Source organism: Solanum pennellii, chromosome 6 (assembly GCF_001406875.1).
Source record: "Solanum pennellii chromosome 6, SPENNV200".
NCBI classification, from domain to species: domain Eukaryota; kingdom Viridiplantae; phylum Streptophyta; class Magnoliopsida; order Solanales; family Solanaceae; genus Solanum; species Solanum pennellii.
This window is the reverse complement of record NC_028642.1, coordinates 48907995-48920996: the sequence shown is the minus strand read 5'-3', so window position 1 is coordinate 48920996 and position 13002 is coordinate 48907995. Positions and strand designations below refer to the sequence as shown.

The 13002-nt window shown below is 36.7% G+C and overlaps 1 protein-coding gene across 1 annotated transcript; it reads left to right on the top strand.

Moving 5' to 3' along the window:
- The first annotated feature begins 1568 nt into the window (after positions 1–1568).
- On the top strand, positions 1569–8464 carry LOC107023370 (cytochrome P450 72A15-like). The gene is made up of 5 exons (XM_015224050.2): positions 1569–2072; positions 2154–2371; positions 7106–7350; positions 7431–7776; positions 7861–8464. The coding sequence occupies exons 1-5, from the start codon at positions 1805–1807 to the stop codon at positions 8278–8280; spliced, it is 1497 nt and encodes a 498-aa protein (XP_015079536.1). The 5' UTR covers positions 1569–1804; the 3' UTR covers positions 8281–8464.
- Positions 8465–13002: the final 4538 nt, after the last annotated feature.

The following is a 13002-nucleotide window of genomic DNA, read 5'->3' as shown; positions in this document are numbered from 1 at the left end:
AAAAGTATCAAAATTTAATGAAAAGTATCCACTAGTTGTGATATGACTGTTTAAACTGATACAGTTCTTACTATATCAGTAGTAGTATATTCAAGTATCAAAAATAGTTATTTCAATGTATCAAAAACAAATTTCTGAAATGATGATACATTAAAATATAAAAGAACACATGAAACATGCAGGTTTTCATATAAAATAGTAATGTTTCATGTACTAATTAAAATATAAAACAACACCTGATACATTAAAATATCAAAACACTGTCATACCTTTGTTGATCAGACCTTTTTACTTTGCAATTGAAGTTGTTCTTTATCTTATATTTCGTCATCACATCTACAAGTGTTGCTTTATCCTTATATATCTGACCTGTCTTCACATCAACAATATCAGAATTGATTATAACATTTGCAACTCCAACTTTTGCATTTTCATGTGACTCAAATAAGCTAGTTTCAACCATTGCCAAAGCATGTGTATCATGTGTTGTGGCTTCTACACACGTTATTTCTCCACTTGTTCCATCAAAGTTATGTACCACTTTTCTTTTCAATTGTGTCAATACATAATGGATATACTGAAAATCCAGGCTCCTTTTTTTTCAGTTCAAAATATAGTTTAACACTCATATCGTTCTTAAGTTTCATCGGACAGGAGTTACCTTCTATAATGTATCGAATTTCAATTTCTTTCCTTGATACATCAATATCCAACTCGGCTGCGATTGCTGCTTTGAGATTAGAAAACGAAATTGAATCTCCAACAACGATTCCATCGATTTTGTAACTTTCATACTGCAATTCGTTCACCCAAATTCCGGAATGTCTCATCAAAATCGAAGTATTCATCTTGAAAAACCCACTGTAACAACAATAAAATTTCTGTACTTCCAATTTTAACAGACTGTTTAAAAAATTTGTTTTCAAAATAGATGATGTAATCTTTGATTTTCAAAATTTGAAATTAATATCCAATTAAGTGCTGATTTAATGCTGATTACTGATCTGTTACCACAAATTAAGCTGTTTTAGTAACAACATTAACTTTACCGTTTTTCTCCCCTATTTTTTCTTAACAATTTTCAATTACCATGTATCATTTACCATGTATCATTACTGTCTAAAGTATAACGGCTCAATAAATTAAAGGGATTTTTTGTAATTACTAAACTTGTCGGGACAGAATGTAATTATTGAATTACACTATGGGATTCCTTAAATTTATACTTTATTTTATTATATATATGTATATTTTATTTATCTTTTTACCTGATACTTTTTATTTAGTCTATTTTATTCAATATATTTATTAAGAAAATAATATTAATTGATCTAGTGAATTTATTCTATTTATATATAAAATTTGAATATCAATTTCTCATTAGAGATGTTCTGTCTTTTTCAAAGATGTTCACTTGCCATTAAATTGAAAAAATAAAAAATAAAATTAAACCAGGGAAAGAGAGAGTTGCTCTGTGACCAGGAAAGTAATTATCATTATGAGGGAGAACTTTGATATCTAACTACGACAGCTATGGGGCACGAAGGGTTTAAGTTTCTGTAGTTACCATATCATGTATAGAACGCATTTTGAAATGAATAAAAGAAAAATAAAATGAGATGAATTTAGGAGAAAGAATAATGAACGGTTGATTAGCAAAGATCCAAATATGATCCTTGATGGACCACTTTGGCATATATTTAGACTAGAAAGCAAAGAGGAAATTTTAGTCCAATAAACCTTTGCTCTGCTCTTGTAATACTCTCGCTATTCATCACTTCACTTGATAGAAATTATCTATCTAATGGAAATTGGAACAGTAATTGCTGCAACTATTGGCATTTTGATAGCCCTATTTTGTGTAAAATCGTTTTATACATTATGGTGGTGGCCAAAGATGGTCGAAAAGAAGCTGAAGAAGGAAGGTATTCATGGTCAGCCCTACCAATTTCTGTTTGGAAATCTGAAAGAGATGACGAGAATGTCTAGAGAAGCAAAGAAAAAACCATTAGTAAATCATGATATCGTTCCTTGGGTTAATCCTTTTATTCTTCATCTTTCTAAAACTTACGGTAAGTTAGAGTAACATTCATTTAATTCCATATATATATATATATTTTGTTTGTACTATTTATGTATTGTTATGGTTGCAGAGAGATTATTTGTGATGTGGGCTGGACCAACACCTCGGATTACAGTAACAGATCCAAAGCTAATAAAAGAAGTGGTGAACAGACATAATGAATTTCAAAAGCCTCAAGCCAATGCCTTCATTGATATGTTTGTTACTGGACTTGCTAGTTACAATGGTCAAAGATGGGATCACCATAGAAAGATACTAAACCCTGCTTTTCATATAGAGAAGATTAAGGTAATTTGACAATTATTTTGAACTTTCTATTTTGTTGAATGCCTTGAATCGGACCCGTTACAAACAGAAAGGACGGGGGTCTCGCTGCCCGGTCAGCGAGTCGGGGGGTCCAGGGGGGCGGAGACGCCCCCGGCCCGACGGTATACAATGTTATTGTATTGGGCCCTTAATTATCTGTTAATTCTGTATGTTGGGCCCAAGCCTGTTAGGGCGTAGCTTAGCACTATATATAGACGCTATGGCAAACCCTATTCTGTAATTCTGTTCTTGCCTCTCCATAATAAAACTGCTCTCCCTCTTCCCCGTGGACGTAGCCAATTTATTGGTGAACCACGTAAATCTGTTGTCTTGTTTTTCGCGTTTATATTTTCTCGTATTATCTCAAATTCCGCATAACAAATTGGTATCAGAGCCTCTCGGTTAATCGGTGTTCTTGGAGAATTCGAGATGTCTGCTTTGAACGTGAAAATCGACAAATTCACAGGGAGGAACAGTTTCAGTTTATGGCAGATCAAGATGCGGGCTTTGTTGAAACAGCAAGGTTTCTGGGCGCCGTTGTCGAAAGACAAGAACGCCGTCGTTACTCCTGAGATGGCGATTCTGGAGGAAAAGGCGCATTCGACGATCATGCTGTGTCTCGCGGATGACGTCATCACGGAAGTCTCGGATGAAGAGACTGCTGCTGGTCTGTGGTTGAAGCTGGAGAGTTTGTACATGACAAAATCTCTAACCAACAAGCTGCTTCTGAAACAACGTCTATTCGGTCTACGAATGGCTGAAGGTACACAACTCAGGGAACATTTAGAGCAATTGAATACTTTGTTATTAGAATTGCGTAATATCGATGTGAAGATCGAGGATGAAGATGCTGCCCTGATTCTGTTAGTATCTCTCCCAATGTCGTTTGAGAATTTTGTTCAATCGTTCATTGTTGGGAAAGATACTGTGTCGCTGGAAGAAGTCAGATCGGCCCTTCATAGCAGGGAATTACGGCATAAGGCTAACGGCACAAGTACGGACATACAGCCTTCCGGTCTGTTCACCAGTAGCGGAAAGGGAAGGAAAAACGGCGGAAAGAAAAATAAGCCGATGTCGAAGGGTGCAAAGCCAGATGATGTTTGTAATTACTGCAAGGAGAAGGGACATTGGAAATTTGATTGTCCGAAGAAGAAGAAGCAATCGGAAAAACAATCAGTTTCTGCTGCTGTTGCTGAAGAAGACACCAATTCTGAAGAAGACATTGCCCTAGTTGCGGATGAGCACACTCATCATTCAGATGTGTGGGTTCTCGATTCTGGGGCATCCTATCACATCTGTCCTAGGAGAGAGTGGTTCACGACTTATGAGCAGATAGACGGAGGCAGCATCTCGATGGCCAACAGTTCTGTCTGCAAGGTGGTTGGGACAGGCTCGATCAAGATAAGGACACATGACGGTAGCTTCTGCACATTGAACGAGGTCAGGCACGTTCCATTGATGACGAAAAATCTGATATCTCTCAGTTCTTTGGACAGCAAGGGATTCAGCTGGTCGGGAAAAGATGGAGTCTTGCGGGTCTGGAAGGGTTCAAATCTGATTCTGAAAGGTGTCATGCGTGGTACTTTGTATTTTCTACAAGGTTCCACGGTTACAGGTTCAGCCCATGTTGCATCGTCAGAAGTTCACCAGGAGGATATGACTAAGTTATGGCACATGAGACTTGGTCATATGGGTGAAAGAGGGATGCAAATTCTGTCAAAGGAGGATCTTCTTGCTGGTCATAAGGTTAAAAGCCTAGAGTTTTGTGAACATTGTGTCTTTGGAAAACTACATCGCAACAAGTTTCCAAAAGCCATTCACAGAACAAAAGGCACTCTTGATTATATCCATTCTGATTGCTGGGGTCCATGCCGTGTTGAGTCTTTGGGAGGCTGCAGATTTTTTGTGTCCATGATTGATGACTACTCAAGGATGACTTGGGTGTACATGATGAAGCATAAAAGTGAAGCTTTCCAGAAGTTCAAGGAGTGGAAAATTTTGATGGAAAATCAAACAGGGAAGAAGATCAAGAGGTTGCGAACTGATAATGGGCTGGAATTCTGCTGGTCTGAATTTGATCAATTCTGTAAGGATGAAGGGATTGCTCGACATCGTACAGTCAGAAATACACCACAGCAGAACGGTGTAGCTGAGCGGATGAATCAAACACTTCTGGAGAGAGCAAGGTGCATGCTCTCTAATGCTGGGCTAGATAGAAGATTCTGGGCAGAAGCGGTTAGTACAGCTTGCTACTTGATTAACCGCGGACCACATACAGGCATACAGTGCAAAACACCTATGGAGATGTGGTCAGGAAAAGTTGCTGATTATTCAAATCTGAAAGCTTTTGGTTGTACGGCTTACTATCACGTCAGTGAAGGTAAGTTAGAACCAAGAGCTAAAAAGGGAGTATTTGTGGGCTACGGAGATGGAGTGAAAGGTTTCAGAATCTGGTCTCCAGCAGAAAAGAGGGTTATTATGAGCAGGAACGTTGTCTTTGATGAAAGTTCTCTGCTTAGAACCATTGTGAAGCCTACAACTACGTCAGAAACTGGGAGTCTTGATAAACAGGTGGAGTTTCAAGTCATTCAGAACGAGAGCGATTTGAAAGAACCTGAAGAGGAGGATCAAGAGCCACAGACAGAAACAGATATTCCAGAATCTATGCCATCAGATATCCATCGGAGTATAGCTCAAGATCGGCCAAGGAGGGTTGGAGTTCGTCCACCTACGAGGTATGGTTTTGAGGACATGGTGGGTTATGCACTGCAGGTTGCTGAAGAGGTAGATACATCTGAGCCGTCTACTTACAAAGAAGCCATTTTAAGTTCTGATTCTGAAAAATGGTTTGCCGCTATGGGAGATGAGATGGAGTCCCTACACAAGAATCAGACATGGGATCTGGTCATACAGCCTTCGGGGAGAAAGATTATTACTTGCAAATGGGTTTTCAAGAAGAAGGAAGGGATATCACCAGCAGAAGGAGTCAAGTATAAAGCCAGGGTTGTTGCCAGAGGTTTCAACCAAAGAGAGGGAGTGGACTACAATGAGATCTTCTCACCAGTGGTCAGACATACTTCCATCCGAGTGTTACTAGCGATAGTTACACATCAGAATCTGGAGCTTGAACAACTTGATGTGAAGACAGCGTTTCTACATGGAGAGTTGGAGGAAGAGATATACATGACTCAGCCGGATGGTTTCCAAGTTCCAGGGAAGGAAAATCACGTCTGCAAGTTGAAGAAGTCCTTATATGGACTTAAGCAGTCTCCAAGGCAGTGGTACAAAAGGTTTGACAGCTATATGGTGAAGTTGGGCTATACTCGGAGCTCATATGATTGTTGTGTCTACTACAATAGGCTCAAGGATGATTCATTCATCTATCTGGTGCTTTATGTAGATGATATGCTGATAGCTGCAAAGAAGAAGTATGACATTCAGAAGCTGAAGGGTTTACTTAGTGCTGAGTTTGAGATGAAGGATCTGGGAGCCGCTCGGAAGATTCTAGGGATGGAGATCATTAGAGACAGAGAGAGAAGGAAACTTTTCTTGTCACAGAGAAACTACATTCAGAAGGTCTTGGCGAGGTTTGGCATGTCTTCATCTAAGCCTATTGATACCCCCAGTGCTGCCAATATCCATCTCACTGCCATGTTCGCTCCACAGTCAGAAGAAGAGAAGGAGTATATGTCACGAGTCCCTTATGCCAGTGCCGTAGGAAGTTTGATGTATGCTATGGTCTGTACAAGGCCAGATTTAGCACATGCAGTCAGTGTAGTGAGCAGATTCATGGGACAACCAGGGAGAGAACATTGGCAGGCTGTGAAGAGAATTTTCCGGTACCTTAGAGGTACATCTGACGTTGGTCTCATTTATGGAGGTGATACTCAGTGCTTGGTTACTGGCTATTCTGATTCTGACTATGCTGGAGATGTTGACACAAGAAGATCGATGACTGGCTATGTGTTTACCCTTGGAGGATCTGTCGTCAGTTGGAAGGCAACTTTGCAACCTACAGTGACTTTGTCTACTACGGAAGCGGAGTACATGGCCTTGACAGAGGCTGCAAAAGAAGGGATTTGGCTGAAAGGGCTGGTTAGTGATCTTGGTCTGCATCATGATCAGGCTACGGTGTATTGTGACAGTTTGAGCGCAATTTGTCTAGCCAAGGATCAAGTCCATCATGAGAGAACCAAGCATATTGACGTAAGGTATCATTTTCTGAGAAGTGAGAAGAGAATCAAGGTGAAGAAAGTAGGAACTGCTGATAATCCTGCTGATATGTTCACAAAGCCGGTTCCACAGAGCAAGTTTCAACACTGTTTGGACTTGCTCAACATCAGAAGCTGTTAATTGCCCTGCGGGGCAACTCTGAGGAAGAGGGGGAGGCCTGGCACTATCATAGTGCGTCTGAAGAATCTGTTTGGAGAATTCAAGTCAAGGTGGAGATTTGTTGAATGCCTTGAATCGGACCCGTTACAAACAGAAAGGACGGGGGTCTGTGGCAAACCCTATTCTGTAATTCTGTTCTTGCCTCTCCATAATAAAACTGCTCTCCCTCTTCCCCGTGGACGTAGCCAATTTATTGGTGAACCACGTAAATCTGTTGTCTTGTTTTTCGCGTTTATATTTTCTCGTATTATCTCAAATTCCGCATAACATATTTATTTATTTATTTATTTATGAGTATTTTTTTGTGTGTGTGACTACTGACAGAGGTTGTACCCAGCATTTTGTGAGTGTTGTGATGAAATGATAAATAGATGGGAGGAATTGGTTAGCAAAACTGGAAGCTGTGAATTGGATGTAGCAGATGAATTTCTAAATGTAGGTGGAGATGTTATATCAAGAGCTGCTTTTGGTAGCAATATTGAAGAAGGAAGGACTATTTTCATACTTCAGAAAGAGCAGTGCGATCTTATTTTGGCTTCTCCATTTACTCTCTTCTTTCCCTTACTAAGGTGAGTGAGTAGTAAGTATTATGATGATCATATATACTATCTATTGTTATAGGATTCTAACTACATATACGAACCCCCAGATTCTTTCCAACAGAATCAAACAGAAGAGCAAGATACATCTACAAAAAAGTGTTATCATTGATCAAAGGAATAATAGAGAAGAAAGAAGACGCTATGCGAAGAGGAGTCTCAGAAAGTGATGATATATTAGGGTTACTCTTAAAAGGAGGACTATCAACCACTGAAATAATTGAAGAATGTAAGGAATTCTATCTTGCAGGACAAGATACAACCACAGCTTTGCTCTCCTGGACATTGGTAGCCTTGAGTATGCACCCTGAGTGGCAAGACAAAGCTAGAAATGAAGTATTTCAAGTACTTGGAAAAAACAAACCAAAGTTTGAGGACTTGAATCAATTAAAAATAGTAAGCAATTACTCTCTGTCTCCACTCCCTCTTTTTGATACTATAAACATGTCATTAATATTTGTGTTGCTAATTATATACTAGATAAACATGATCTTCCAAGAGGTGTTGAGATTATATCCAGCAATCACCCTTATGCGAAGCACCTCAAAGGACACTAAATTGGGAGAAATGACAATTCCTGCAGGAGTACAAATATCTGTGCCTACATATATAGCACATCGCGATCCCCAAGTATGGGGAGACGATGCATTGATTTTCAATCCAAATAGGTTCTCAGAAGGGGTATCCAAAGCTGCAAAAGAGCCATTGTATTTCCCCTTCGGTTGGGGTCCTCGAATGTGCATTGGTAATAACTTTGGCATGGCAGAAGCAAAGCTCGTTTTATCTCAAATTCTGCAGAGGTTTTGGTTTAAGCTCTCTCCTTCCTATGTTCATGCTCCTCAGGCAATACTCGTTATGAAGCCTCAGTATGGTGCTCAGATAATCCTCAACAAGCTTTGACCTTACAGGCTCTGCTGGTTTACTTAATTATCACAACTACTAGTACTAGTTCTATAAATGAGGTTCATATGTATTCTGCTGCTAATTCTGCATTTCAATACCATGTTATTTTGTATGTGTGACAAACTCTCATTAGCACTATCAAATAATTGTCATAATTAGTTATCGTCTTTTCTTTTCACCATGTAGTAGTGTCCCTTTACGAGCTCCTCAACACCCTACCTGACTTCGTATTAGACTAAAATATGCCACAACAACTTATTGTGATGACTTGCAATATACAATATTTGCAAGTGAGCAAAAATTGGGATGCACATTATGAAAATTAATATTGAATGCATTATATAAATTATTTATTTATTTATTTACCATTCGTGGCTACTATTTTGGTATAGCAAATGTATTTGTTCGTTAATAGCTTATATTTGTTCACTCAATAGGAGTGTATACATGCATACCATCGCAATTATTACCAATTTCTATCAGTTATTTCCATTTGCTTAAATGGTTATATCATTTATTTTCACTAGCTGTAACTTCAGTTGTATTCACTCGCTCTATTATATTAATTATTATCGATTTATATAACATGTATTTATTCATTCTATTATTAGTTATGTTTATTCGCTCCTATATATCAATTGTTACCCGTTTGTATCACTTCCATTCATTCATAACTATTATTTAATTGCTACCAACTTGTATATGTTCACTTGATTTCGTTTTATCAAGGAAAACAATCACACTTGCTTGTATGCGCCAAGTTCTGTAGACTATAACTATATCCTCTCTCATATAACGAAATGTAATGAAAAATACCCAAATTTACACATGAATACAATAAACCATCGACAGTAATTGAAGATATATACAACTTACACTTGTTGTTAGTGATACATAAAGTTATTGTATCACTTTTTCCCTCTCTTTCCCACACATACTCACTAAAAACTGAACAATTTGCTGTTTAGAACTTAATATTTAATTTGCCGTTCGTTGTATTTCATACCTTTTCATTATCAACTTCTAATACGTAAGTTCTCCCACTTTCATTGGACATGGATTTAAGTAAAGTATAACTGACTAATCAACTATATAACTAGTCATACTTCATTATCATATATATTATCTAAACTTTTAAAATATTAACGTATTTTACAACTAATTAAGAGATTTTTACGTGTATATACAAGTCGTAACCTCCATTTGAATATACTTACTCTATTTGTATATTTACAAAATGAAATATACAAACAAGCAAGTAAAATAAACAAAACGCAACCTCCATAGCAAACAAAACTATAACTATTACTATACTTATAGAGCTTTAGTATGTCTTATTATCTATGCTATTTCTGAAACTTTCTCAATTAAAATAACATGTACATCTTCTTGGGCTTGGGCCTGTCGAATGAATAACCAAATGGACCAGCTCAACAGACTGAACCAAATTACCGAATGAATTTGCGAGGGGGCGAACTTTTTCGGAACCAAATAGCACAATTTTTGTTGGTTTTTACTTTTTAAGGTAATTTTAAGTATATAAAATAAAGCAATTAGTTTATAGTAATCAACATAGTCATGTTTTTAATTACATAAAAAATAGTCAAAAGTTATAGTAAGTACATTGAATATATAATATTAATAATGTTTGTCAAAAGTCAAAAAGTATACATGAACTATGTGATGAATATACATTATAATATACTGAAAAAGTTAATTATAGCTTAAATATACCTAAAGTATACAGTGACTATACATGAAATATATATTGAATATTCAATCTCGAGCAACTCAAATTCTCAAAATCACCACTAAATAGTCCCAGAAAAAAATACATGGTGTAACCATCCCTTTTCCTTTTTGTGACAAAACATGTCTCGTAGATGATCTTCTTTTTATTTAGTAATTTCATAAACCTTTTTAGATCAAGATTTAATGATCTCTTTTGAATAAACAGAAATTTTTATTAGACCGCTAATTAACCTTTTGCTACCAATTAAACATGTAACCACACCCAAATTGAATATATATCCTCAATCATTATCCCTAATAATATCACAAGAAGACCACAAAATGAAAGTGTAGTAATGATGATGAGGAGGAAAGACGAAAAAAATCATTGTGTGCCATCTTGTTGAGGTCCTAAGGAAAAGTTACTTTAAGTTATAAGATTTTTTTTCCCCTAACATAAAGAGCAAGATTGGAGAAAAAGAACAAAAGAGACATAATTTTTCAAATAGTTTAGCTAGCAATTACAATCTTGATAAGAGGTGATAAAATGACCCCTTACTTGCCCATCATGATATATATAAATATGACAGAATATGAGAATAATATCACCATCATACTATTATATATATATATATAGACTATGGTATCAAAAAGAAGCTTAAAAAGTTAGAGATGCCTTCCAAGAGAACATTGTATAAAGGAAAAGAGAAGGAGGGGGGGAATGGACAAATCAAGTTCGAAAGAGACGAGGACCCTTTTTTTAAAAAAAAAAAATTAAATGCAAAGCGATGAGGATCTTCACCCAAGTAACTTAACTTTTCTTGCATCGACAATTAGCTACTGCCCCGGAAATTCAAGATTTTCTCAATTTTTACGTATAATAATATATAAATTTTTGAATACACTCTCTTTGACTTAATTTATGTGATAAACATAAAATTTTGAATTTATAATTTAAAATTATTATAAATAATTTTTTTGTTGATCAATTGTTTCATTAAAGATAAAATCAAATCTTTTTCATCATGGACTTCGCATTCTTAATTGAACATTGAACATCACACTTCATGTGGTTAAAATTCTTGGGATTTAAAAAACAAAACATGCATGTTATTGATTTATATATGTAAACAACTTACATTTCAATTAGTTAGTTACATTTCCATTAGTTAGTTAGAGATTAGTTAGTTAGTTGAGTTAGTTATGTATATATAGCTGTGCAGACTCATTTGTAAATACACTTTTGCATTCATGGTTTTACACCATTTTCTATCAATCTACATTTGAAGAGTACGATCTCTTCTTCCTCACTTCTTCTTCTGTTTCTTCCTCAAGCTCCATCAATGGAGATCTAGACATACACACTCTGTTTCTTTTATTCAACATGGTATCAGAGCAGGTGTAGATCGCTGTTCTTTTCGTCAATTAAAATCTCAGATCATCTCTGAAATCGAAGTTCATCTTCTTGTCGATCTCTGCGCTAATCTCTGAAGGTCGATTTATTGTCTTCTTGTTGATTTCTTTAGTGTTCTGTAATTGTTTTCTGTGATTCGATTTCATCATGGTTGAGACTTCTGGCCAAGCTTCCACATCAGGAACAGGAGGGAACACAATCGATGTTAGTAACCCTCTCTACATACATCCATCTGACAATCCAAGCCTGATCTTAGTTCCAGTAGCTTTTGAAGGAATTGGTTATCGATCATGGCGACGAGGTGTAATGAGATCATTGTCTGTGAAAAATAAATTAGGATTCATTACTGGAGAGTTCAAACGCCCTTCTTCAACATCTCCACAATATTGCCAATGGGAGAGATGTGATAACATGGTAATATCTTGGATCCTTAATTCTCTTAGCAAAGATATTGCAGACAGTGTTGAGTATGTTTCTGATGCAGTAGAATTATGGAAAGAATTAGAAGATCGATATGATCAAACAAATGGTGCCAAATTGTTTCAAATCCAAAGAGATATCAATGATCTAAGTCAAGGAGTTCTTGATGTCACTGTGTACTACACTAGGATGAAGAAACTCTGGGAAGAGCTAAGTAATCTGAGCATCAAGAACCAATGTAGTTGTGCTTGTAGCTGTGGAGGTAAAGAGATTATGCATAAGGCTGAACAAGATCGAAGGCTGATCCAATTTCTAATAGGTCTTAATGAAGTCTATACTGTTATTAGAGGTAGTATTCTGATGATGAATCCACTACCATCCATGGCTCAAGCCTTTGCATTACTTTTACAAGAAGAGAAACAAAGGAAGTTTAAACCACACAGTCAAATGTTTGCTGAAGGAAGTTCTATGAATTCATCCATACGTGTTGGTTCATCTAATCCATCATGTGGAAGGTCAAATTCTGCTAATGCTAATTCATCAAACTCAACAGGAGGAAGAGTGTTTAGAACAAATTATGCACCAAACAATTATCCTGCAAACAATAGGCCTAGACCTTTTTGTGAACACTGCAAGAGATCAGGGCATATCATTGATAAATGTTACAAGTTACATGGTTATCCCAATCAAAATAACTCTTCTAGTGGACAGGGTGTTAATCAGCAAAGATACAATAATGTTCAGAATCAAAGGGTACATACTAGAGGTAAAGGAGTGGCAGCGAATGTTTTTGCAGATTCTTCAATGAAAAAAACTGATGCTCATACAGCCTGTAGTGCTAATCTCACCAATGAACAATGTGGTCAGCTTATTAACTTGTTACAGCACTTTCAATTAGAGCAATCTGAAGATGTTGATTCTGAGGAACAAGCAATTTGTGGAGCTGCCAACTTTGCAGGTATGATAGCTTGCAACTCATCCATTGATTTTGATAAACTGTCGTGTGGCTGTCTCAAATCAAGGACTGATTTATGGATACTAGATTCAGGAGCTACACATCACATGACTTTTAATCTCAACCATCTCTCACATATTACTGATCTACCATATCCTCTTTTAGTTAAATTGCCAAATGGATACAAAGTTAAGGTGAC